Raw genomic sequence first — 25,846 nt, forward strand, 5'->3', positions numbered from 1 at the left:
TGTAATCAGGTAGACTTTTAGGAAGCTAATATTTTTTTTCCCTCTTATTTAAAATTACTCTTTTTTGCAATTCTTTGACATCTTACTTTTCCTTGGAAGACTTCTGTTCACTTTTTCCCAATAAATACTGGATTTTTGTCCCTGCCTATGGTAAAGGCGTTGGATCCAGATGACCCTTAAGGTCCCTTCCAACGCAAACTATTCTATAATTTGAAACTATCATTGAGGATATTTAACTTCTATGTCCTCTTTGTCAGTCTGATGCACAATAGCTTTGGGGGTTTTGTTGCTGGTACAGTCAAAGCCCTCTTGCTGGTACTTGTGCCTCAGAACAGAACTTGCACATCTTCTCTGTCGGGCTGTTAATAGCCAGTTGATGAATGTGTAAGAGAGCTGGACTTGCAATGCTTCTGTGCTTTCTGTAGTTTGGTATCTTTATGTGTTAAGATCTATTTACCTGAGACTACATAACACTTGTATTAAAATCTCACTTCTGTTAGTATTGTTGATGCAATATATGACATTCTTAAGTGCTGCAATGTGAGCTGCTGTTCTGTGTGCAGAATTACTTGAGTACTCAAGAAGAAACAGTAACATTGACCAGTTCTTTTCAAATTTAGTATAAATGATGGTTAGAAAAACTGTTCCATAGAAACTTTGGGAGCGTTCTTTGTAAAGACATTGGAAGACTTGACTTCTAAACAATTAATAATGTGGTCCTGTGATCAGAAGGACTTGAATTTACTGGGGTGGGGTTTTTTTGTGCTTTCTTTGCAGACTCTTGGAAACAGATAGCAAATCCTTGCGATCAGTAAATGGGTCAAGAAGAAATAGTGGATCTTCTCTTGTATCTAGTTCATCAGCTTCTAGCAATCTCAGCCATCTTGAGGAAGACTCATGGATCCTCTGGGGGAGGATTGTGAATGAATGGGAAGATGTGCGGAAAAAGAAAGAAAAGCAAGTTAAGGTAGTAGTTGGACAGTTTTGGTTTACTATTTTTTTAGGTTGTATTTGTAAAGTGATACCAATGATACTGGTTTATCTTCCTGTTGGTCTTACTTTTTAAATAAATATGTAAAGGAGCTTCCAGTGAATCTATTCCATCTGTAAGTGCTTCCTATGTAACTGTTACCAGACTTTGGTAATGGCTTTTTCATCTGATATCTTGTATTAAAAACTAGTATTTAATGTATCTTGAATACTGAAGCTTTCAGTCTACCTCTAATGAGAGATTCTCATGAATATAGGGAAGATTTGCTTCAAGTTTCCAAAATGGAATTACTGAAAACCCTCTTGAGGACATCTGGATGCTATGATTATTTTCCCACTGAGCAGCTGTCTTTTTCAAGCATTCTCATTAGAAGAGCTGACAATCCTACTGTATGAGGCTCTGAGTTCAGGTTTTTGTGCATGCCAAGTGCGTTGACCCCAGGGATGACCTCAAGCAGAAAAACACATAGTTTCTAAATTCTGAGTGGAATGAACAAACTTTGACCAGTGTGTGTCCAGTCTGGGTTAGCTGTTGGCATGTACAGACATGGAGTTCAGTTACACTTTAAATTCAAACTAAAAAGCAGGTAGGACATTTGAATATACCCATGTTACAGAGACTGCAAGTACAGCAGCGTGGGATTTTTGTTCGTAGGCAAGTCTGTTCTGCTTTGGTTCTTTATTGGCTCTAGCCTGTAGTTCTATGTGTGGAATACAAATGTCAGGGTCCTTTGAGCAGATTGAAATGTGTGCGTATGAATAGGTTGTGGGAAGGCAGAACAATGGGCTAAAGTAAAGTATCTTTTATGTGAAGCAGTTGCGAAGAGAGAACAAGACTTGAGAGAGGAAACAAGGGAAGAAAATTAATTCAAGACTTCCAGCTTGCATAGGGAGAACAGTTTCTGGAAAGATGTTTCCAAAATGCCAGGAAAAGAAGGCCACGTGAACCTGGCAAGAGAAAGAAGTGAGATGGTAATAAGTAGATCTGGTTGGATAGAATTCATTTGAGCTGCCTGCATTTGAACATTTTAAGGTGTCAAAATTATCACTTGGTTTTACAGCTGGCCCAGTATTTGACTAACTTCCCGTAAATATTTAAGTATATTGCTAGCGACTTTTCCCTTGCTGATTAAATAATTCTAAATACCTTCTTTGGTTTTGTTCTGCTTGCCAAAAGTTAGCCTAAACAATGTCATTCTGCATTTATAATGGAATACCAGAACATCCATATCTATTTCCTGATTGTGCCAGTAGCTACAACTTGAGCAGCAGAGGTATCTTTTTGTTTTGGTTGTGAAAGCAGGTCTTAAGTTATTAGATATCTGGTAAGTTTTTTAAGCTTTAGACATAGGTGTACGTGCCTTCCAGCACAGGCGATGTGTTCCATCCTGATGTCTCTTGATCCACTTCAGAACTCACTTCCTGTTTATGGAGGGTTCTGAAGGATGACTTAAGTCCTGTTTTTCAATGTGCGTGATACCATGTAGAATACAATTGCTTTAGTGCTGCTTAGCAGGTGTGTTTTCCTGCTGTTCCTTTAGGAATGTTGGAGGGATTGACCCCATTACTCTGTCAAGTAGGTGTATGGTAACTTAAAGCAAGAACCACTTGCCAATGCTTCATTACTAGTAGCCCTCGAGGCATTAGATGACTGATCCACAATCTGATAGTGTATTGTTGACGAATGAGAGCTAGAGACAGATGTGGAAAGCCAATGTGTTAGGGTGGTTGTCTTGGAATTGGAAATCCTTTAGAAAATAACACAGGATGTCATAGTTGGGTTGTTGATGAGACGAATAGTTGGAGTGGTGTTACTGGGATGGTCAGAAGAAGGGTGGAGATTGTGAGGATGTTAGAAAATTGAGGTCAGTGGTGCAGAACTCCTGCAGTAGAGTTCAAGCTTAACAAAAACAAAACTTGAAAAGGAGAGTCTCTTTAAAAGTTATCACTGTTGCATTAATTATTCTTGATGTTTGGCAAAGTAGGAGAAATACTTGGAACTAACAGGAAAAAGAGGAAGCTTTGCAGGTAGGAGATTTTGTTCAGACTAAATACCAGTGAAAGAAACTCTCATTTAGGAGACAGGATAGATAAACTCTTAAGGTACAAAAAATGATTCAAGGAACCCTCTTGTCTGCAAGAGACCATCTTCTAGATCAGACTGATCCTTGATGCAGAACATACCCTGAAGACAGTCTGTGAACTTCCCAAATCATGCTGTTTTTTCTCAGTTTTCAGATCAAGTAACAAGGCTACTTTGTGCTTGTGCTTTCTGAAAAGACAAGTATCAGCTTCTTAGATCTCTTAACCTGGGAAGGTTTGAATAGTGTAATACCTAGCTGATTTTTCTTTTCCAGGGAAGATGAAGAAAATTGGGTTACTTTGGTATATGTAAACTTAGTGTTTTCTTGGTCTAGTGTCTGAAACTGCATTTAAATACTTAAAGAAGAACTTGGAAATACTGGCACGACAGAGAAATTAGACACAACCTGTCAAGTTTGCCAAATGATTTCTGATAGTAGTACTGTGCAGTTCTTTTGTTGCAGTTGACTGTGCTACAGTGAGTTCCAGTTTTTATCATTTACCTGTCTTGGAAATAATTTTTAATCACAGATTTCTTATTTCTCAATCATTACAAATACAATGAAGAGTATTACCTTCAGTCATCTTTTGTGAAATATAAAAATAACTCTGATAAATTCTGGCTAATGGGAGTTATTATTTAAATTTACTTCAATATTCAGTTTTTCAAGTAGCCTACTATGAATAGGGGTCTACTTTTATCAGCTAATTTAGCCACTCAAAATGATGCAGAGTCTCTTTATTTTTGTTAGCTAAGAACGTATCAGGCTAGAAGCGAGGTCTACATAATATAAACTGCATGATTGGTTTGTGACATGATGTAAACATTTTCTGAAGTTGTGAGGAACTTTAATTTGTTGAAGTTGTTTTGTTCTTAAAGCTTATGTTTATTTTTCAGGAAATATAAATGGATTTATGTCCTTTTTTGTGCTTTAGGAGCTTGTTCGAAAAGGGATACCTCATCATTTCAGAGCAATTGTTTGGCAACTCTTATGCAGTGCTCAAAGCATGCCGATTAAGGATCAGTATTCAGAGCTCTTGAAAATGACATCTCCTTGTGAGAAACTAATAAGAAGGGACATTGCTAGAACATACCCTGAACATGATTTTTTTAAGGAAAAAGACAGCCTTGGGCAGGAGGTCTTGTTCAATGTCATGAAGGTGAGTCAGTATTTCAGCCCTTCAAAATACGTTAGCAAGAGTGTGCACAAAAGTTTGGGGAAGAATTTGCTTTGTGTCATGAACTTGCATCAGTTTTATGTGCTTAAGGTTTTTTAAACTTACTTTACTTGACACTGGGAATGGTTTTAACAAATTACATTCCAGTAATTGCAATTCCAGCTATTGAAAGCTCTTTTTCAAGTATGTTATTCCTATAGTTAATGGCTTTACTTTATAAGAGACTTAAACTTATCAAATTTCCATTAAAACCAAGTCACATTCTATCTGCTGATAGTATAATGGAATAAAGTGTGCTGCGAAGTAAACAATGTTGGCCAAGACAAGAGCATTGTAAATCAGAACTAACATTTGGTTTTCAAGTGCTTCTGAACTGCAAGTGGTAGCAGCAAATGGCAGGTACAAGCTAATGTGCAGTTGTTACAGTGCCTAAGTACAAAATGAGAACGCCACCATGAAATTAAGTTTGCATTGTTTTGTCTTCATTGTACTAGAGCTTAAATTTTCAAAGACTTTACCATACAATGTAGTTTCAACAGAAGAGTTAGCAGGTTTCCAAATCAGAGTAACTTCCATAACTCTTAAATGAGGATGCAGTGTGCGTGGAGATCACTGCATTTCCTCTACCTATAAATAGAACTGCAGCACATAATTTTGCTGATAAAACCTGTTGTTTCTTTGGTCTGTCTCCTGCTTCAGTAGTAACCTTGTGCAGTTTGTATGGCAGCATTGTCTGTTATCTGCTACCTTCTGGTAAATTCCTGTAGTTGAAAAGAGCATGTATTAATTTTTTTTTTTTTTTTTTTAGATATGCTTTAGTTTTAGCATTGTAACTATCAGAGAGCAGAGTTCATACCTCTTTGTAAAGGCAAGGAGCAATTAGAATATCTAACTAAAATTTCTGTGTAGAATGTGCCTCCTTGCTGGATTTGAGAGAGGAAAAGTAAGTTATTAGCAGAATAACGGCATGAACTATGAAGTTTTAACTGTTGAGAGTCATAAAACTTTCTTTCCCAGGCTTATTCTTTGGTGGATCGTGAGGTTGGATACTGTCAAGGAAGCGCTTTTATAGTTGGACTACTGCTTATGCAGGTAAACATGATATTAAAAATATGTGAACCTTTAAAATCCCTACTAGAATGTATAATTAAACATGGTGGCTTACTGGGAATTTCTAGATCAGCTTTCCTTCGTCATTTTGTTGCAATGGAATTGTCAAGGGCAGCTGTTCACTCTGCAAATCATGAGATTTATTCTATTTGCCAAGAAGATACTATCTTTGGGAATACATTTATTTCTCAGAGCTAAGGTAGGATTGCAGACTTGAGAGCTATTTTGGTGAATGCTGTTTCAACTATTAACAAACTTCTCATTTCAGTCCTATTACACTGAATCTCCTCAGAGTTCAAATGGAACTTCACAGTTGATTTGATAATCTTAAAGCTGCCTTTGTGTTACTGCCTTCTGTTTTATGACAAAGTAGGGTATATCATCAGAAACGTTCAGACCGCTATTTCAGTTTAAAAATCACTTGGTAAAATTCAATATATACAAAACTTCATTACAGTAATTAGTTATAAATCCCTTAAAAGACAAACCTCATCCCTTCCCTACCCCAACAACCAAAAAAACCAACCCTAAACAAACCAACCACCACCACCTCCACTCCCCTCCGAACCAAACAACAAACACAAACCCAAAAATAACCCTTACCACATATGCACGAACACTCAAAACACCCTAACCCCCCAAGGCAGTTACTCTGATATATCCTTATAATTGTCCAGAGTTTTTACTGTGCTTTTTCATTTTTACTATAGATGCCAGAAGAAGAGGCATTCTGTGTGTTTGTTAAATTAATGCAAGATTACAGACTACGAGAACTCTTTAAACCAAGCATGGCTGAACTGGGCCTTTGTATGTACCAGTTTGAATGCATGATACAGGTACATACAAAATCTATCAAACTTTCTCTTCAGTAACTCTTAATAAGGAACTTGGAAATTACAGTTAACAGAGGGCATGTCTGCTGGCTAACAGGCTGTTCTGACAGTAGCTAGTGTCAGAATTTCAGAAGTAAAGGCATATGGCTGTGTGATCTACTTTTTTAATCTTGGGAGACAGTGACTGGCTTTAAACACAAGCATGAGTATTTGTGTTGCTAGTTAAGCATGTGAATGTCTTACTCTGTTTGGATTGAAGATTCTGAAAGTCAGTGTCTTCAGAGTCAATTTACAGCTATTCTAAAAGATGCAAACTGGGAGATAGTCTCATATGTAGAATTAAAATTGTGTTCAAACCTGGGACATAGAACACTTTCTTCCTGGCCAGACTGATGGAAACAAACAGGTTTGTGTTTTGTGATCCATTTCTGAACATGATGATCGGAGTGGGATGTTAAGACACGCGTCTCTGGCCGTATCCTAGATTTTTCCAGCTCATTTCTATAGCCCACTGTAGATGTGACTTAAGGATTTACAAGCCCCTGACTTCCTATTATAATCAGAAAGTGTTTTTGTAATCTGTGCTTTGCAGGGTGGAAGTTCTGTAGGGCGTTCAGTATTGGGACTTCTGTTGCATGGTTCTTGGTAATGATGAGTTGTATCTTTCCTGGTCCTGTGTTACAAAGCTGCTGTCTGTAATAAATATCAATTATTTATCATTTTATTATTTATTTTAAATGTCAAAACCATTGGCACACCAAAGCTACCAGCGAAAGCTTTATGTGTATTCTTCCTCTTCTAGGAGCATCTTCCAGAGCTTTACGTGCACTTTCAGTCTCAGAGTTTCCACACTTCTATGTATGCATCGTCATGGTTTTTAACTATATTCCTTACAACTTTTCCACTACCAATTGCAACAAGAGTATTTGATATCTTTATGTCTGAGGTAACTACTCAATACTCGTATGTTCTATTTCAAAAGTAGCTGTTAAAAGCAGCTACTTTTTTAGGTAGTGGTATAAATCCCACTATTTTGTGCAAATCTCAAATAGTCTTGCTTTTAGTCCTTATGCTTATCAGATTATTTTGTAGGGGAAGAGGTCTGTGTACGTAGTTTTTCAAGGAAGAGCAGCTAAGTCTTTGGATGTAGATACTGTATGTAACTCTGCTCTAAGCCTGTTGAAGTTATTAAATCTGTCAGTTCTGGATTCAGTAGCATTGCATCCAGCAGGGACCTCAGTTTCTCAGCATTTGGGATGGAAAGTGACGCTGTTTTCAAACCAAGTTAAAATTCCCTGAGATTATGCAGGCCAAGAAGAGGGAGTGGTGGTGTCTCGTACTGTCCAGATGATGTACAGTAGCAGAAGAAATTAATGGAATTATTTAGTCACTATTGCAAAGACATCTAAGTTGTGTTTAGGATTAGAGCTTTATGTGTTTGAAACTGGGAACAAACCAAAGTTTATGGTCCATTTATGCTCTTTCTCTGCAATTATCGTTTAGAAAATATTAAGTCAAAGTGAATCCTTTCAGCTTACGCTCCAGAATGTCCAAGGCAGTGTATATGGGCAAGACATTCCCTTGTATCTGTTTAAATAGTTTAACGACATTGTACCCCTTTGTTTGTTTGAGAAACTGGATGAGATTGTCAACATTAGTAAATAGTAGGATTGTTCCGCACTGTTGATGATGCCATGAATAACTGCTGGATATTTCTTAACTTCTGTTTTCAGGGTTTAGAGATAGTATTTCGAGTAGGTTTAGCAGTACTTCAGATGAACCAAGCAGAGTTACTGCAACTTGACATGGAAGGAATGTTACAGGTAAATTAAGGTTATAATAATGGCAAGAGATGTCTGAAATGTGTAATGAGAGTGTGTGTGTATTTCCTTGCAGCTATTAATGGTATGTTATCTTGTGCTCTGATTGCTTTTAGCACTTTCAAAAGGTCATTCCACATCAGTTTGACACTGGTCCAGACAAATTAATTCAAGCATCTTACCAAGTCAAATACAATGCAAAAAAGATGAAAAAGTAGGTATAACATTTTGAGAAATGGATTATGCTGTTGCTAAGAACTGCTGTTTATCTTTAAACAAAATTGTTTTACATGTTTAAGATATTTATCTTAAATATCCTTGCATCTTTTTGTCTTCAGTGCTTTCCAAGCTCTGTTTACTTTTGACAGAATCTATTGAATTGATTATTGTTTAGTTACATTGAGTGGTTATTACATTGTAGCTCCAAGTCATTGCCATTATAAATGTGTATGAGAAGTACCTGCACTTCAGAGTGCCCATTCAGAGTCTGTTCATACCTACAAAAGTCTAAGTTTAAATGTAATGTCCAATCTAAATATTTACAGGAGTGCAATTTAAGTGGCCAGTTAAACAGAAGAAATATCAATAATCTGTATCTCTGTTCTACTCTTGTTTGTTTGGTATCACATTAACAAGTAAGTTATCCACACTATTTCTAATCATAATTTACTGTTTCTAATTTTTAGGTTAGAAAAGGAATACACTACAATAAAGACAAAAGAAATGGAAGAACAAGTTGAAATTAAAGTAAGAGAGCCTCAACCAATTTAGTTATGTGTCACTTAAATTCCTAGATATGGGCTTATGTATTTGATCTGTGTATGTGGCAGGACATGTAATTGAGGTCTCCAGATTCTTTCATCACTTGTATCTGGGGTGTCTGTTCATAAGGGACACTTAGAGTGAAATTACTGAGATTTCTGGAAGACATTTGAAGGGAGATCTTTGATGGAGACCTGCTGTATTCATTTTTTTCATTATTTTCTGCTGACTAAATCTTGATTACAGATGGCCTCATTTATCAGAGGTTCTGAATATGATGGTTTAGATGTAGGTGTCCCATACAGGAGGCCTGTAAGACACATAAGACAGAGTTTTATTTTGAGAACTTGATTTTTCTTGCACATTGGGCCCAAGATTGTGTTTTCTGTCTGCAGTCACCTTTTCTTTTGGAGCTCCTGCAATTGATACATCATGTGGGGGGAAAAACCCACCCTGGGGGTGAAGTTTATTTCCCTTCTATGAACTGACCTACTTCCTGTATGTACTTAATCACTGCATCTTTTTGTTTTTGTGATATAAATAGGTGTTTACCACTTTATCACATTTTTTTTTACTCACAGCATAGTGTTTGATCTGGATTTCCTTCCTTAGTTTGTCATGTTTTTAGTCAGTTCCATGAGAAAAGGCAGTGGGAGAAATGATGGGCAACTGTAGTATATAAAGCTTAGTGGAGGGAGAGAGTTACAGGTTACTTCTTCCTGTCCACTGCTGGTCATTTTGCCTTTCGTTATCAGTTTCTAAGGCATTGGTTCACAATTCAGTGACATGTACCTGGGAGCACAAAGGTGTTCCAAGCTTTTACAGGCAGTTTGTTACTGTTCTAACAAGCACTGATGCAGCTGGCAGCAAAGATGTCTCTTTCTAGGCCCTGCTTTGGGACCTTATAGAAATCATTCAGTGTCTTCTGCTAAGAAGCTCTGCTGTGTTAGGGAGATGGAAAAACAAGTGCATCGAGTCTGCCTTTTAGCCTGGCAGAGTAAAGCATTACTGAACTGATACCCATGGCTCTATTCTTAGGGATACATACGGATCTCTTCTATATGAATGCTGACTGCTAAAATTTACAGGAAATGCTCCAGTAAAATGTGCAATTCAGTACAAATCTTACTTCTGGGGCATTTGAGGTAAATAATTCTCAGAATAACCTTACAGATTTAAGAAAATGCTATGATGTAATTAAACATAAATTACTGGGAGGAAAAGGAAGAAAACCTTGTGGGGGTCTCTAGTGCAGGGGAGGGAACTTCCATGTCCCTCACCCACAATGAGCTTGTCTGGATCTGTTCAGGAAGAGCAGGTTGTCAAGTCTAATGTGTGGTTAAGCCCTGTGGGTCACCTGCAGACATACTGCTTTCATCTAATACAACACAGATGCTTTTGTTAACACAAGACTTCATCTCTCCTTTGCTGTATCAAGCTGTTTAACCTTTTGAGTTAGTACATCATATAGAAAGATGTTAAAAAGGTCACTGTTTTTGTGTTTATATTGATTTTCATAGATGTGACATGATAAAAATGTTTTTAGCGTGCTTGGCTTTTATCAGACTTCCAATTCATAACTTGAGAGATATAATTATGAATGGTCTACCTTCCAGAGGCTACGAACTGAAAATAGACTCTTGAAACAGCGCATTGAAACACTAGAAAAAGTAAGTATGTTGTTGAATATATTGAATCTGTGTTAATTTATACTTAAATTGATGGTCATTTTATTATATGAAATGGAATCTCATAATTTACTGTTTTCTACTAATCCATGATGTTTACTAACAGTGCTTAGCCAAATAGCATGGCAATAATAAAACAGTTAGGGCCAGTGCTTGTAAATGTGTGTGGTTATTAAGTCTGACTCTTAGTGAATATGAAATCAAACATTTTGACATACCCAACTTCTGTTGTACTGTTTTCTTTCTGAATTAGAAGCATCTGTTTAAAGTCCAGAAGACTACATGAAGTAGTGGACTGCTTGGGTGGAAAAGAGGTTATTGTGAAAGAATCCTCAAATTTGAAAATATGAACTTGCTGGGTGTTTTTACATATGAGCAAAATGACAGACCTACCACTGACCAGACATGGAGATGAAAGCAGATTACTTCATCACTAGCAAATACAGCAACAGAGGGGTGGTGTTGCAGCATTCATACTCAGTACAGAGAATCTGCTGCCATGAATCTGTTTTATATAGTTTTGATTTTTTGTAGCAATTTTGGGTACAGGGTGGGGAGAGTGTCTTTTATTTTGCATAGATTTAGTCTGGATCAGAGTTTTGTAACTGGATATGAGTTTAAAAGTATACATGATAACTGGTATTGCTACGGTGCCAGCATGCAGGCATTGTTCCCCAATGGCTTCTCCTATATTCTGGTATCATGCTTCCTGTGACAGATTGCATCTGAGCTGGCCTGCTCTAGAATGAGAACATTCTTGTCCATCTTAACCAGGAATAGCAGCTATCTTTCATCAAATGAAATGGAATGCTCTTGTGAGTTGCAAACAGTGGTTTGTGTTTCACAGGGAAGAAAATGGTAAAGATTTGATTTAGTGTGACATAACTGAAAGATGTCACACTTCTGCTGTTAAATCCACTACAGTTTCTTGGAAAAACAGTCAATCTGTTGCAAATTCTACTTAATTGATTTCTGAATTTTTGGTGTGCAAAAATGCATATAATGAGGACATTTGAAAGATGTGACCAGAAATACAATTTCATAAACATGTTTGTTTCTACCGAAGTGCTGATAAAATGAACTCAAAAGTGCAGACTCTTCTTATGAAGTCTGAAGCTGTAGTGAATCATTTCAATGTTCCTGGCAAATCTATAATAGTAAATACCCCTGTTGTGCACTTAACTTGCAGAGTTTGAAATCGGAGGGGTTTTTAACTAGGAAGTCCATGATGAACTACCAGACACTAGTGCTGTTGCAAATTCTGTACTAAAAATTTCAGAATTCACTTTAAGTGTTCCATTCTGGCTGGATTTAGAACATTTCAAAATGGGAAAATCTTATCTGTTAATAAGAATTTATGATGACCATTATCATCACAGCATTTGGAAAACGGGTCATAAAGTGTGACCAAACCCATTCAGTTCTGTTGGAAACTCATTTTTAAGATATATTTTTCCACATCCTAACCTGTCTGATTTGGTTGTGATTTCCTTAATGTACCTTAATGACAAATGTCTTGCCTTAAAATCTAAGTAATGGCTCTTATCAACCAATTTGAACTTTAATTTTAATAAAAGTGCCAAGGATGAAGATGATCTGTGAATAGATGTGTTCTCTGTTGTAGAATGTGCAAAGATTGAGTGCTTTCAAGGGTGATAGAGTAGAAATTAATGAAATGTGCAACTGGCGGGGGGAATGTAGTGCTTGTCAGTCAGCATGCATCAATGCAAATTTCTTTCTTGAAAAATTTTGGCAAGGAAAGAGAATCTATTATCTGCTCAATTGAGTTCAGTAAACCCAAATATTAGCTGTCATAGTTGAAATTTTTTACTTGTGTCTATCACTTTGCACCATTTAACTTTCCTGCTTCATCTATTTGGAAGCTTTAGTTCTGCATGAATGCCTCAGTGCTTAGTGGAGTTTCCTCTGTGCTCAAATTATGCCTTCCTTTCATGTCATGGGCAGACCATAGATCCCATCTTGCATCTATCTCCTAGATCATACCAGACACTGTATGTGTAACTTCTGTTAATTGGGAAGCGAACCATTTGGATCAAAATACCCAGTCTCCTCTAGGTGAATTTGAAGTGTTATGGAAATCTGGCTCTGAGACCTTCTTGTATAAAGGATGGACTGTGTTAAAGCTACTGCAGAAAAGGCTGCTTCCTGCCACTTTCAGGCTGAGTTACCTTAATTTATATGAGAAGTTGTTAATTTTGCAAAAAGAGTTTGTACAGAAAATGGGTAGAATTTGGGCATTTTCTTTTTCTCAGCTCTTGTCCTTTTTGTCACTATTATCACCCCTCTGTTTTTTGGTTTTTCTTTTCCTTATCCCTGTCTGAATTTTTCCTTTGTAGGAAAGTGCTTCCTTGGCAGATAGATTGATACAGGTATAGTCTTTTAGTCTTTTACTGTATGACTCTCTTCCTACTCTCAAAAACCCCCAAATTGCTTTGATGCATGCATATTTGCATGCTGTACTCTATGCCTGCTTTGCTGATTTGGAATAAATATACAGCTAATCTCTTGCTAGAAACTTTAATATTGTTTACTAAAAATACATAAACCCAATACCTGCACGTTGTAATAATTTTCCTAACCTAATGTAATTTTTTGGTACAAATTCCTATGAGAAGTGGATTCTCTGACACTGTATTAACACTTGAAATTGAATATTGCAAACTTAAATCTGTGCATGTACAACTGAGTAATATTGCATGAAAGGAACTTTATTGAATGCAAGTACACAATTGTGCTTGCTAAACGGATGCTGAACTTTGTAATGAAGTAGTAAAACAGCTGTTTAGTACTACCTTGTCCTAAAATTTCTACCATGTACTCCATGCTGTTTGCAAAAGCAATGTGATGAAATAAGCAGCTAAGCATCACAAAGGCAGTCTGTCTTGGATTTGTCCTCAATTGCTTAAAAAAATAAATTATGTCCTAAGGGACAAGTGACAAGGGCCCAGGAGGCTGAGGAAAACTACCTTGTAAAACGGGAGCTGGCCACCATCAAACAGCAGAGTGATGAGGCCATTACTAAACTGGAGCAAGCTGAGAATACCATCAGGGAGCTCCAACAGCAGCAGCAATGGGTAAGGAGCCTGGCAGCACATCATCTCATCTTTTTCACTCGTGTTTATTTTCACTCATCATTACATGGTCTCTGTGCTGTCCTTGTAAATGCTTGTTCATTGTGATTTGCATTCTTAGAATTACACAAATTGGACTAAGTGATATTTTGGTCTTTTTCTTACTGATAGATGGGATTCATAACCCTGGATAGATGAAAGTTACTAATTTAGAACAATGACAACACAAAAAAAACCCACAACAACACACATCAAGCCACAACCTTCATAACAACAACAAAAACCCCCCACAAAAATCCACCACCACCAAAGAAATACTAACAAAAAACCACACCTAAAACCTTTGGTAGCTCCTAATGCCGAGAATCCAGCTATGGCAAATTGTGTCACTCTGACTACCCAGATTTGAGAGTTGATTCATAATGCTTTTACCTAGCTTCTTATTTAAGTCTGTCTCCTCCATGTTTAAGTTTCTTCTGTGTACCTACATGGTTTTTTCCTAGCATGCATGAAGTAGTTGCTTGCAGAAATAGAAGGGTATTGTCCCTGACTTTGGAACTACAGGAAGTTATGGAAAAGGTGTGGGTTTATGTGCACATAGAGCAGCTCTAAGTAGTATTGTGTTTGTATGTACTGTCTTTTAGGTAGTATAATGTGTAAGGCTTCAGACTGTTACTATGATACTGCAGTTATCGTCTCTAAGCTACTTACAAACTGCTCAGTATCTTTTCTTGGGGTAGGAGGGAAGTTTTGGCAATCTTCACTCACTGAGTAAACTGTGCACTAGCAGTGCTGATGTGAGTGTGCTCATACTGGTTTAAGTAAGCAGGATCCAAGTATTTGTCTGAAGCCCTGAGCATTTTAAGTGTATGAAATACAAGTTTTTAGAACTCAACCTGCTGCAGCTGCTTATCAGATTGCTGGTATCTCATCTGGGAAGGTGGAGATGGGATTTACTGTTGGATTGAAAAGAAATCGTAACTTAAATGCAACATTATGGAAATAGCTTATTATATCTGTTTAATGTGTTCTGGTGTGAAAAAAGTACCTCTAGACTAGTTACAAGGAGTTTTTGATGAGCTGTTACTCTGTAATGTGTAATGCTGCTTTTTCTTTAACTTCAGCAATTTCTTCAGAGGAAGAACATGAAATTATAACTAGGAAGATAGGGATGTTCTAGCAATGCTTTGCAAAATTTTAGGTATTATGTAAACTGTCACATGATCTAAAATGAGACATGTTTATGGACTGGGTAGCCAGCTGTTCATTGTCTGATTACAATAGTACACATGCTTTTCAGAATGTGTTTTTGGAAGCATCCATGTTACTTATCTGTACTGAATTAAAAGTTAAGAGACTAAAATGCTATATTTATTTATTAGTTAATTGATGGCTAATACAACTTTTAAAGCTAATGCTCTTATTTATTTTGGGGACCTTACTAAGCAGCAATGATGGGGAAGCCAGGCAGGTTGGCTAGGCATGGGAGCTGGTGCTGAGCAAAACTATGGATGACCAGTTTGCAGAACTGGCTAGATTGGAGCTGTGAGGGCAACAGACTAGGCAGGTTCTGCAGGAGTGGAGAGTAAGTAAAATGTGAGCCTTGTTTTCCTCCTCTTAAATGTGAACATGACTGTAGGAAATAGTCTTACAGTGGGTGGAACTGAGGCTGTAAATCCACATGATTATAGAGGAATTTGTGCCTAGTAGATGACTAATTTTGAAGAGTAAGGAACAGTACTGTGGTTTTGAGGACCGTCTGGATTAACTTAGACAACATGATGAAAGTGTGAAGGTGGTTTCAGTTAGCAGTTCCCCAGATTCTACTGCACTACTAACAGTTGTAATTGTACAGGCATGGAAATGGGAGCCACAGCTGTAAACAGCTGCATACACGTAGAGTACCACCTAGTGGAAATCCATGAATTTGTTTTGAATTTTAGCATTGCCCTTTGAGTACACAGATGAATCTCTTTGCTGCTTCCTAGTGCCAGTAGCTTTTTGCTCTTGTCAATACTTCAGTTTTGTCTTAAATACTTGCTTTAATATTTTTTTCTAATTATTTCAGTTTTGTTTATGATTAGCAAAAATGATTGCACTTAAAAATGAACTGCATCGTTTATCTGCACTTATTTAATGGTACAGTATCTATCCTGCATATTATAATCTATGTCTTTTCCAATCTTGAGTTGTCTTTTTCAGCATGATAGAAACTATAAAGCTTGGCTTTGAATTTGTGAATAGACATGTGTGGAAAGAACTGCTTAAAGATACTTGCAGCTGCCTCTTCTGAACAACACTGAGATTTAAAAAATCCCAAAGCAACAACCAGAAAACCCCACAACCCAAACTCAACCCACTGTTACTTTTAAATCATGAGGCAGGAGGCATAGGGATTTTGTTTTGCCAATAGCAAAAATGTTCTCTAAACCATAATATTTCTAAGAAGGCTTAACCCATCCTTTGTATTTAAGGTGATTTGGAGGAAGGAAAGGAAGCAGAATATAATAAGGCTTGGGATAGAGATTTTGCACTTAATTTTACTTTGGATGCAAACTTTTACATCGTACACTGTGATAGAATTGCTCTCTACTAAGGCTTTTAAAAATGGTATATAACCTCTACATTTTTTTTATATTGATAGCTAGAAAAAAATAACTGTAAAGCTAGAAATATTCTGAAATGCTCTTGGAGTTCAGTGCTTCAGCTACCTCAATATTTGCCAGACTGGTTTCAAAGAGAATGGTACTAATCTGTCTTTATATTCTTTAAACATAGAAACTTGCCAAAGGCTTCTCAATGTGGTGGGTAACCAAAATATTAAGAGGAAGGTGGCTTCTTCCTCATACTGCTAGTAAAATAAGAACTGCATAGAGGAAGTTGTACCTGACTTGAACAGAATAGAGAAGGTTTTCTTTTGAGGCATACAAGAGTGATGGTATTTGAGGAGTTAGGGGTGAGGATGATCAGCCTGTTTTAACTTGCTCCAAATAATTACACACTGAAGTTTTTATCTCTTCTTTTTTCTGCTATTGTTCCTAAATGAAAAAGATGGCTTCTGATGGATGTAAAAAAGTGATTTCTACCAATTAAATACACCTCCAGAACACAGATCTCAGTCTTTCCTACTGATACTCTAATTTTCAATGATTACCCAGTTTATCAGTCTGCACGCTTGAAAATCGAATGTGAGAAATGAGAGAGGCAGTTCAAGCTAAATTGCTTCACATCTTATTTTTAAATAGGCTCTTCAAGTGTGTTATATGAAGATAGAATTTTAATTGACTAAGCATTCAGATGGAAGCATATGCATTTTGCAAGGTAATTTATAGCCATGTATTTGGTTATTGTTACAGCAATTCCATAATGCATAGTTTCTTTTCAGGAACTCATGCTAAAATGACTGATAATAATTAAGAGCATAATGCTTGATAAAGGGAATATGTGCTTGTAAATGAGCGTTGCAACCTTATGGAAGGCTTTGCTTTATTTTACAATATGCTTTTTTTACATTATGTTCTGTTTTGCAACCAAAAAGCAGAAAATAAAACTACTGTATTTAGTAAAGTACTAGTTAGTGCTTACATGTGCAAACAAAGTTAGCTGGGCAACTGCTAAACCATCTGTTAGTTGCCCTTCAGTGTAGGAAAAGCATTCTGTAACTGTGTGTAGTCTGTTACCAGCCAAAATATTATTAGGAGTGGTTGTGTCAGCCTCTGAGATGTTACTCTAAGACTTTTAAGCAAAGTTGGGGGAAAACAGATACAGTTCTGTGAAGCCAAGTGAGGACTTGCTTCTTTCAGAAGTAGATGGCTGTAAAACTACGTTTTGAGTGCTTTATATAACAGACATCTTTTCAACACAGCCAAGACAAACAGTGTTGCTGTGGTTAAAATATTTGGCTGGTGCCTAGAAATATGGGTTTGCATTGTGGATTTTGTCAAACATTTTAGGGCTTAACGAAAATATATAAAAGCAGATTTTTTTTGCAAAGAAGTCAGTCTTAAAGTAGTTTTCACTGTTATGACTATAAACTTGTGTTACCTTTATATACTAAATTACTAAAATTCTGTGTTGCATTAAGGAGCAAAAATCACAACTCATAACTATTTTGAATATTGTTTTTTAAAATCTGTTTTGATCTTGGCTGTATTTTTTTCCATGAGAGTGTTGCCAGTCTATCAAGACTTGATTTAAAGTTTGTTGTGGCTAGATAAGTACTCCTAACATATTCCTTAGGCAGGCAAAATCTAAAGACCTATTTAAAGAAGGAATGACTTGTGCCTAAAACTGGATAAGTAATTTTTCTTACACTTTTCATTACTTATGATTTGATGATTTGACAAATATCAGTTAATCTTTGTAGTCCAAAACTATTTAGAATAAACTTGCATCCTGATTTTGCTACAATATGTATTCAGCTCTTCACATCTCCTGTTTTCTCTTTGTTTCCTGGAAAGTACAAGAGGACTTTTTACCTGAGGGAAAAACATTGCATTCATTCTTGTTCCATATACATCATAACCAGAATCTGGAACACGAAACATAGAGTCCATTTAAGTTGCTATTTGTATCATTTGATGAAACTGTGCCAACAGCCAGGGAATAAGAAAGATCATGTGAAGCAATTGTGGAAATGCATCCGCATTGTCCACACATCCTCTCTCACACTCAAATCAGCCTACCTCCGCTGCTTGCTGAGGCAAAGAGAATATGTGAATTTAAAAGAATAGGGATGAAATTAGTATTGTATAAGGCAAAATTAATATTAAATATACTGATCTTTGTACAGTGTTTTCTGTGTGTTCAACTGCACAGTTAGGTAGAATGGATAGTCTTAGTGACACTAAAGACTACCTGTATGAGCTATTTCTGCCTTTTAATGCTTTGTATATATCCCCTCTGTTATAGCTCCCTGTAGGCATATATATATATAGCAGCACAAGAAATTGTAATACTAACATTAGTGTAGATTTTGAATTTGGGTTCTACTGAGTCATGATGAAGGGGTTAGGGGGTGTGCAGAAGTATGAAAACAAATTAAAACCCAGTTCCTTGACCATGTAGTTACATGTTGTAAATCCTTGTTTTGTCCTGCTTGCCTTTGGTTTGTGCATTAAAGGTCAGGGAATGTCATACCCTAACAGAAGCGTATGGGATTGAAGGCTCTTCTGTTAATTTTGTCAACTGTTTTTAGATGTAGAAAACTAAATTGTTTGGTGTAAGCATAAAGTAAGAAATAGTTCTATCTTTATTTAGTATAACGAATGCTCTATGGATTTGAAAGTTGCGTTGTTAATTGAATAAAACTTCCATCTGTGAACCCAAGTATAGTATTTATTCTTCACAATGTATTTAATGGCACCAAAGATGTACTGAATGATTCCACTTTAAGCTTAATTTTCAGGGTACCTATGCATATACTACCTAGGCATCTGTGCTTTGGGGATTTCAATCTAAGTGCTGCTGTAGCATGGCATGGCCTGTCAAGCAAGTCTGACAATCTGTGGTGAATCTCAAGTCATTTTAAAGTGACACAGGGAAGAAAGAAAATAACTTGTTCCTCCAGTCAACAGTTAACAAGAACAAGCAGGGCTTTTGAATATAAATGCTTAATACAACTTCAGTTGGATGCATGTATGGGAAGATGCAGTTTCACTTGCTTTAGCAAGTGAAAGGATAGATCACGCTTTTGAATTCCAGCTTATCAACAGTCAAGAAATAAGTTAATGGTGAATTAACTTACTTGAGCAGAACTCTGGGTTTTTTGGCTTTGTTTTTTTATCCTCTTCCCCCATGAGTTTTGGAAAGGGTGTTTTATTATAAAGGGAATGTGTTTGAGTGTGCAAAGCTGGTCAGGGATAGTCTTGGAGTAAGTCCTGTATGGAAAGAACCAAATTTCATTGTAGCTTGGGCCTATGCTGCCTGTCTAGAAGGAACTATACTGCTACTTGTGCCTGGATTTTTCTCATAAATCCACAAGACTTGCTTCAGAAGAGAATCTCAGAAGGAATATGTATAGTGTGAGAAACGAGAGCTAAGGGTTGGAGTGGAAGAAAGGGGTAAACTGAAGTGACTGTGCATTGAAGCACATGTGGCTTTATTTTAAATCAAAGTTATTAAAAGCTTCTGTTTGATCAGAGTTTAAGTGAGTAGGGATCAAGAGAGATACTAGTATTAACCTTGCAATTAGCCAGTCTTTTCTAAGCATCTTTTTTTGCATATAGCAAAATAATCACAGATCCTTTGAGAATTCTTCTGTTTGGGTAACAAAGAGAAGAGGGAGTTGTTGCTCATTGGTACTAATAGGAGTCTCAGTTTGGTCTTACACGTTTGGCCGTGTGGAGGTGCAGTTGTTGGAGAGGCACAGCATTACACTTCTTAGTTAGCAGTCTGGAAGGACATGTTAATAGAAATGCATAAGGTAAGCACTTCTGTTGACCTTAAGGTAGTATTCCTAATGTTAAGCATTTGAATCTGGCAAATAAACCCCCTTTCAAACCATCTGTGCTTCATACTAAACATATTTCTGCAAACTTTGTAGCATAAATGCAGTTCACAATACAGTGAAGACTTTGTGCTACAGCTGGAAAAAGAGTTGGTCCAAGCCAGGCTGAGTGAAGCAGAATCCCATTGTGCCCTGAAGGAGATGCAAGATAAAGTTCTAGAGATGGAAAAGGTAAATCAAACCAGGACCCTCTATATAAAATAACACTAGAAACAGAATACAGGTCCCTGTAATTCTTTGCATAACTGTGCTCTCAAATCTTCTCTTCTATGTTTTCATGGCTGTAAGATGCTTTTCAAACCTGAAGTTAATCTAGCAAAAAAAAACCTAAGGTTTGTCTGCACTTGGTAAGGTTTGTGAAGAGCAGATCACTTCTTTTCTGTTACTGAAGCCCACTGCAGTGGAAAACTTGAATTCTGCTGGAGTCTTTGCAGAAAACATCAATTGCCTCAATTTTATCTTGCAACAAGAGCAGTAGGCTTACAGTGAGTATTGAGGTGATGTGAAACTAAATAGATCAGGACGGGAGGAGGAAGGAGTTCAGCATTCCCAGTTCTTGAGTGTCTCCCAGTTTGTTCCATTATGAGCAGGGAAAGAACACCTCCACTGTTTAGTATCAAAATCTCTACTGCTTTTTGGGTGCCGTCCCAGCTTGTGACTTACTGATGCCAGAGTTCAAGCTGTACTCAAACCAACCATCAAACATTTACCTTCCTTTGAAGAAAAACTTACATGAAAAATAAAATAGAAGAAAAGGAAAGAAAAATCACACTAACTGACTAAACCCAGGACACTGATGCAATATAAAGCATGGTTTTCAGATCCTGTTGTATTGGGTTTGGAAATTGTTTCCTCATGGAAATTTTAGAGCTGTATACTCAGCAATGTGGCCAGAACTTACTAGATAATTAGATTAACCCACTGGAATAAAGATTTTTCTTTTTATATCTGAGGGGCTCGTTAGGCTGGCATGCTAATGGTCTGGAAGTTTTTACTGTACTGACCATTGGTAAGAATTGGGTATCTAACGTATTTTTCCAAGTTCAGAAAGAGACTACTTCTTCACTTAACCTTCATCAGCATGAACATAGCATACACCAAAAACTTAAATGTGAAGGAGAAACTGGAGCAGTGGGGGAGATTCCAAGGTAGCAGATAAACACAGATGTATGCTAGTAACAGTCTGTTGTAATGAACTTAGGCACATAGAAAATGACCCAAGTTAATTAACTCTCAAATTCTTACAAATACAGCTCTTTACCGCTGTTAGGGATGTGTCATGTAACCTGGGAAGATTCTGCCTTGTAACCCAAGACCTGCATGGCTATACTGACAGTGATGTGAACATTCAGAGACACAGCCACTTCCTATATTTGCCAGTACTTGGATCCCATGATTTTGAAACATGGAGATTGTTCATAAATGGCTGTCGTGCTGTTCTGTAAATAATGTGCTTTACTCTGGACTCTCAGAAGACCTGGCAACTGTCACAGTATTACATATATATAGATATAACTACTTCATTTTGCTGAAAATTACTACTGAGAAACACAGTAGAAAGGGGTGAAGCACAGTTCAACTTTGAGTATTTGGTGACCAATGATTTGATGTAGGATTATGATAGTTAGGCAGACTGTGTCCCTTTTCTTCCTTCTGTTTTTTCCCAGACTTTCATTATTACGCTTTCATCACTGTCTAACTTACCCCAGGTCACTCCTGCCTTGTGTTTTCCTGTTTTCTGTTTAGCTTTCTTTAGTCTTTCTACTTTTTCCTCGTGTATTTTTGTAAACATCCATGCATTTTCATCTGTAAGGCCTTTTCTTGACTGGTGGTTGTTTATAAATGTTAACGGATGGTTCCTTTGTCAATATATCTTTTCTCCTTTTCAAAGACAGGTGGCTTCCCAAAAAATAAATTTCCTGTAAGTCTAAATAAAAGTTATAACTCTAAAGGTATCAATTTGCTTTAATTTTATCAACTAGCTCAAAATCTTTCAGACTTTTCACCATATTTTGGATGCCTTATGCAAAATAGTGTGAATAATGTTTTATTATGGATACCAGTCAGGGAAATCTGCAAGTCAGAATACCTGAAACTACCTTGCCAACTTTTTTTTCTGTAGTTGGATGCTGGAAGATACTTGTACACCCTTGCTATATCCAGGAACTCAGATTTTTGAAGGCTTTTATTTTGCAGAGGATGTGTAATTAAGCAAGTTTGGTTAGTAAGAAGAGTTATTATTCCATGTCTGTATCCTTGGTGTGGGTCTCGCTAAGCACAAATCTATTCAAATGCATATTTAAGAAGATGGTCCTTGTTGCAGAGGAACAGCTCGCTCCCTGATGAGGAAAATGTTGCTAGACTACAAGAAGAACTGATTGCAGTAAAATTAAGAGAAGCAGAAGCTCTGATGGGTCTCAAAGAACTAAGGCAACAAGTCAAAGATTTGGAGGAACACTGGCAGGTATGGGTAGCAATATGCTTTTAACAACTTTTATTTTCAGTGAATGATAAGCATAATTTCAAGATGTAGAGATCAAGTTGCTGAGGTGAGAAAATGTTTAGATGCAGCTGCCACAGGAAACTTTACTTCAAAAGTATGTTAGAAATTGATTCCTTGTTACAGATGGCAGAGAGCCTGTACTGCCAGCTAATCGTTCTGGTAGAAAGGCAGTGCCAGATTGGCACCACTTCACTACATGTTAATAAGGGCTAGAAAGAGGTAAAAGTCTTGGGTTATTCTTGCAATTCACTGACTGACTGTAGTTGTGAATGACTGCCTTCAGTTTTTTAATTGTCTGTTCTTAAAGCTGGTAAGTTTGCATGGGTTTCTAGTTTTTAGGACAAACAGGAGCACAATGGTAACTGGTCTCGTGAAACTGAGATCTTAAATGAAATAAGGGGACTTCAGGAATGATCAGGCATTGTCAGCAATGGCATGCTTTTTTTTCAGCGTCATCTAGCTCGTACCACTGGAAGATGGAAAGATCCCCCCAGAAAAAACACAGTGAATGAGCTACAGGATGAGCTGATGACAGTCCGATTGAGAGAAGCGGAAACTCAGGCTGAACTGAAAGAGACCAAACAAAGAATGATGGAGATGGAAACACAGGTATGTTACTGAACACTAGCGTGTATGAATGGAGCTGAATGCTGGCAGATTGGTGTCAAATGGTAAAGGTGAACTTTACCATCTACAGGCATGACTTTAATTCCAAAATGTGTTTTTTAATGCCTTTAGGCTAGCAAGGAGACTCTAGTACATACGGTCTAACTTACTTTAATGTCTCTTATTTAATCTTTTCCAGGACTTCCTGAATTTCTCACTTGGACTAATTGGTAGACTCTGAAAATGTGTGTGAATTGTAATTCATTAAATTGTAACTGGTCTAACAACAAAAGTGTTTTTAAAGTGTTTTAAATTTCACAAACCTAATTGATAATTCTGATAACAGCAATTCTAATTCTTGAAATGGTAGTATTTTCTTTCTTCTGGTGAAATTGTCTATGCTAGGTTATCTATTGAGGTGATGAATCTCATTACTAAACTGTGAACTCTCAGCAAAATAGCTGAGCGTTGCCAGGCAGTTTTTAGCAGAAGCTTTACCTTTCATGTGCCAGAAAAGAAAAGCATGATTCATTATTGCTGAGATTTGTACAGATAAGACAAAAATAACTTGTCTGCCAAAAAGCTAACTCGGGAATAGGTTGTTGGTGACTTCATATTGTATTAGTGAACTTTCAACTGAATCCATAAGCATAATGTGCTGTTGAGAAGGGGTTTGTAGCAGGCTTTTTTGAGAAACCTTCCCATGAAATACCTGCTAAATGTAACTGTTACTTGAAGGAGCCTGTGCATTGAAAAGACTAAACAAGCAAAAGCTGTATTTGGCAAGCTTCAGCAATCCCAGAAACCAGGAGAGTGTGTAAGGATGTGCCAGGCAGATGAGCTAACTGCAAGGAACACAGCGGTTCATTTCTGACAGAGGCACCACTTCCTCTATACCAACTGGATGAAAGTTTTCTCTGACCTTAACTTTTAAAATTTTACTTGCAGTGTTAATGCTATTTCACTACGGTTAACATGGGCTTTTGTTGCTTTTTCCCTTTCTGTGTGTTTGTTTTAGTCAGTAGGGGGCATAGGTATCCTGCTGTCTGGATTACTTGTCGCAAGACCTTTTAGTTACTTCTCACTTCAGTGTTAATGCATCAAGTCTTTGTACATACTTATGCTGTTCAGCTGGGCGACATAGTTTAGTGTGTGGTGTCCCTGCTCATGGTAGGGGGGTTGGAACTAGATGATCTTAAGGTCGTTTCCAACCCTAACTATTCTATGATTCTATGATTCTGTGACAGATGGTCGTTGGTTTTCGTGTAATGTACTGGTCTATGCACAGCTTCATGTAAAATTGGTGTGACTTGTACTAATGCAGTGATCTCAATTAAGGTGCCACGTTACTTTCAGGAAATCACTGGACAGAGAAATGTGCATATAGTATTTCTGACATACCTGATGCTTTGCAGTAATGTTTTTACAATGAGTCATCTGTTGTTTAAGGACAATTTGAATGTCATGGTCATAAACCAAATGTCATGCAAAGTTTTCTGATTACATTTAGAAAATTCTGAATGCTTTTTCATCAGAAGGTTTTTTATAGTAAATGATCTATAAGTCATTCTTGTCAGACTTTAAGGAGTTAAATTAATATCAAAGATCTTTCCTTAACATGCATTTTCTTTCTGTTTTTTGTCATAAATTTCAGAATCAGATCAATAGTAACCACTTACGAAGGGCAGAGCAGGAGGTTACCAACTTACAGGGGAAGGTACAGTATCTTTCTGCACAGAACAAAGGACTCCTTGCTCAGTTGAATGAAGCAAAACGTAGACAAGCAGAGATTGAATGCAAGGTAAACAATATTTATTCACAATGTTGACTGTTTGTGTGCTAATGTGTATGTGCTTTGTAGTCTTGTCTGCTATTGTTGGATAGAATTGTCTTCATTGAGCAGAGATCACAAACCCAAAACTTCTCTTAACTCATTTGACAGTGTCATACTGAATTTACCATCTCACAAAAATCACTTGAGGTTTTGACAGAGCTACTTCTTTGTGGTCCCAGAAAGATAAACTTTAAAGTGTGGTTCTGCTCAGTAAAGTGTCTGTGTATAATATATAGAAAGACACTTTTCCACAACAGATTCTGATAACTGTGGATTCTGTCTTTAGTGACAGAAAAGGTTCATTACTTCAGTGCTGACTATTACTGCAGAATTAGTTTAGGTTCAAAAAAAGGGAGTACAAGTGTTATTTGAATGGAGAGAAGGGAGTGTTACACTAGTCATTGCCTAATAGTAACTAGACTTTAAGGGGACAGCCCAAAGCCACTGGGCAAAAGTTGGCTTTATTACTGTCAGTGCACAGAAGAGCCCGGTCTGGTGTTTGAATCTCGGATTTAATTATCTTTGTAACTAAATCCATAACCTTTTACTAATAACTTATGTCTTTAACTTGTGCACACATAATGTGGACAGGAAATAAAAGATAAGTCTTAAGCTTTTTTTTTCCTCTTGGTTGAAAATATTCCTGAAATTGCTGCTGAATTTACTTAAAAAAAAAAAAAAAGAAAAAAAAAAGAGAAAAGTAGTATTAGTTAACAAATCCCTGTCGTTATTTGCTAGAGACATGAATCAACTTTATACTTACTTCCAAAACATGTATGATTAGTCTTTTATGAAATTAGCTAGTGCTGAACAATCAGTAATTTCTAAAGAGGATACTT

General features: G+C 36.9%; 1 protein-coding gene across 2 annotated transcripts in view; it reads left to right on the plus strand.

Annotated features, from left to right (window-relative positions):
- EVI5 (ecotropic viral integration site 5) overlaps window positions 1-25,846 on the plus strand; it is a 64,483-nt gene that overhangs the window by 3,530 nt on the left and 35,107 nt on the right. Inside the window, exons 2-16 of one of the 2 annotated variants that reach the window (XM_010013949.1) lie at window positions 778-967; window positions 4,009-4,233; window positions 5,269-5,343; window positions 6,072-6,197; window positions 6,997-7,140; window positions 7,928-8,017; window positions 8,131-8,228; window positions 8,701-8,761; window positions 10,393-10,446; window positions 12,822-12,854; window positions 13,413-13,559; window positions 20,101-20,235; window positions 22,388-22,528; window positions 23,018-23,176; window positions 24,828-24,974. In XM_010013949.1, coding sequence (XP_010012251.1) covers window positions 778-967; window positions 4,009-4,233; window positions 5,269-5,343; window positions 6,072-6,197; window positions 6,997-7,140; window positions 7,928-8,017; window positions 8,131-8,228; window positions 8,701-8,761; window positions 10,393-10,446; window positions 12,822-12,854; window positions 13,413-13,559; window positions 20,101-20,235; window positions 22,388-22,528; window positions 23,018-23,176; window positions 24,828-24,974 — 1,825 coding nt within the window. The remainder of the gene's footprint in view (window positions 1-777; window positions 968-4,008; window positions 4,234-5,268; window positions 5,344-6,071; window positions 6,198-6,996; window positions 7,141-7,927; window positions 8,018-8,130; window positions 8,229-8,700; window positions 8,762-10,392; window positions 10,447-12,821; window positions 12,855-13,412; window positions 13,560-20,100; window positions 20,236-22,387; window positions 22,529-23,017; window positions 23,177-24,827; window positions 24,975-25,846) is intronic. The other variant, XM_010013950.1, reaches the window with a different exon arrangement.

This window comes from Nestor notabilis, unplaced genomic scaffold (assembly GCF_000696875.1).
Source record: "Nestor notabilis isolate BGI_N333 unplaced genomic scaffold, ASM69687v1 scaffold22454, whole genome shotgun sequence".
NCBI classification, from domain to species: Eukaryota; Metazoa; Chordata; class Aves; order Psittaciformes; family Psittacidae; genus Nestor; species Nestor notabilis.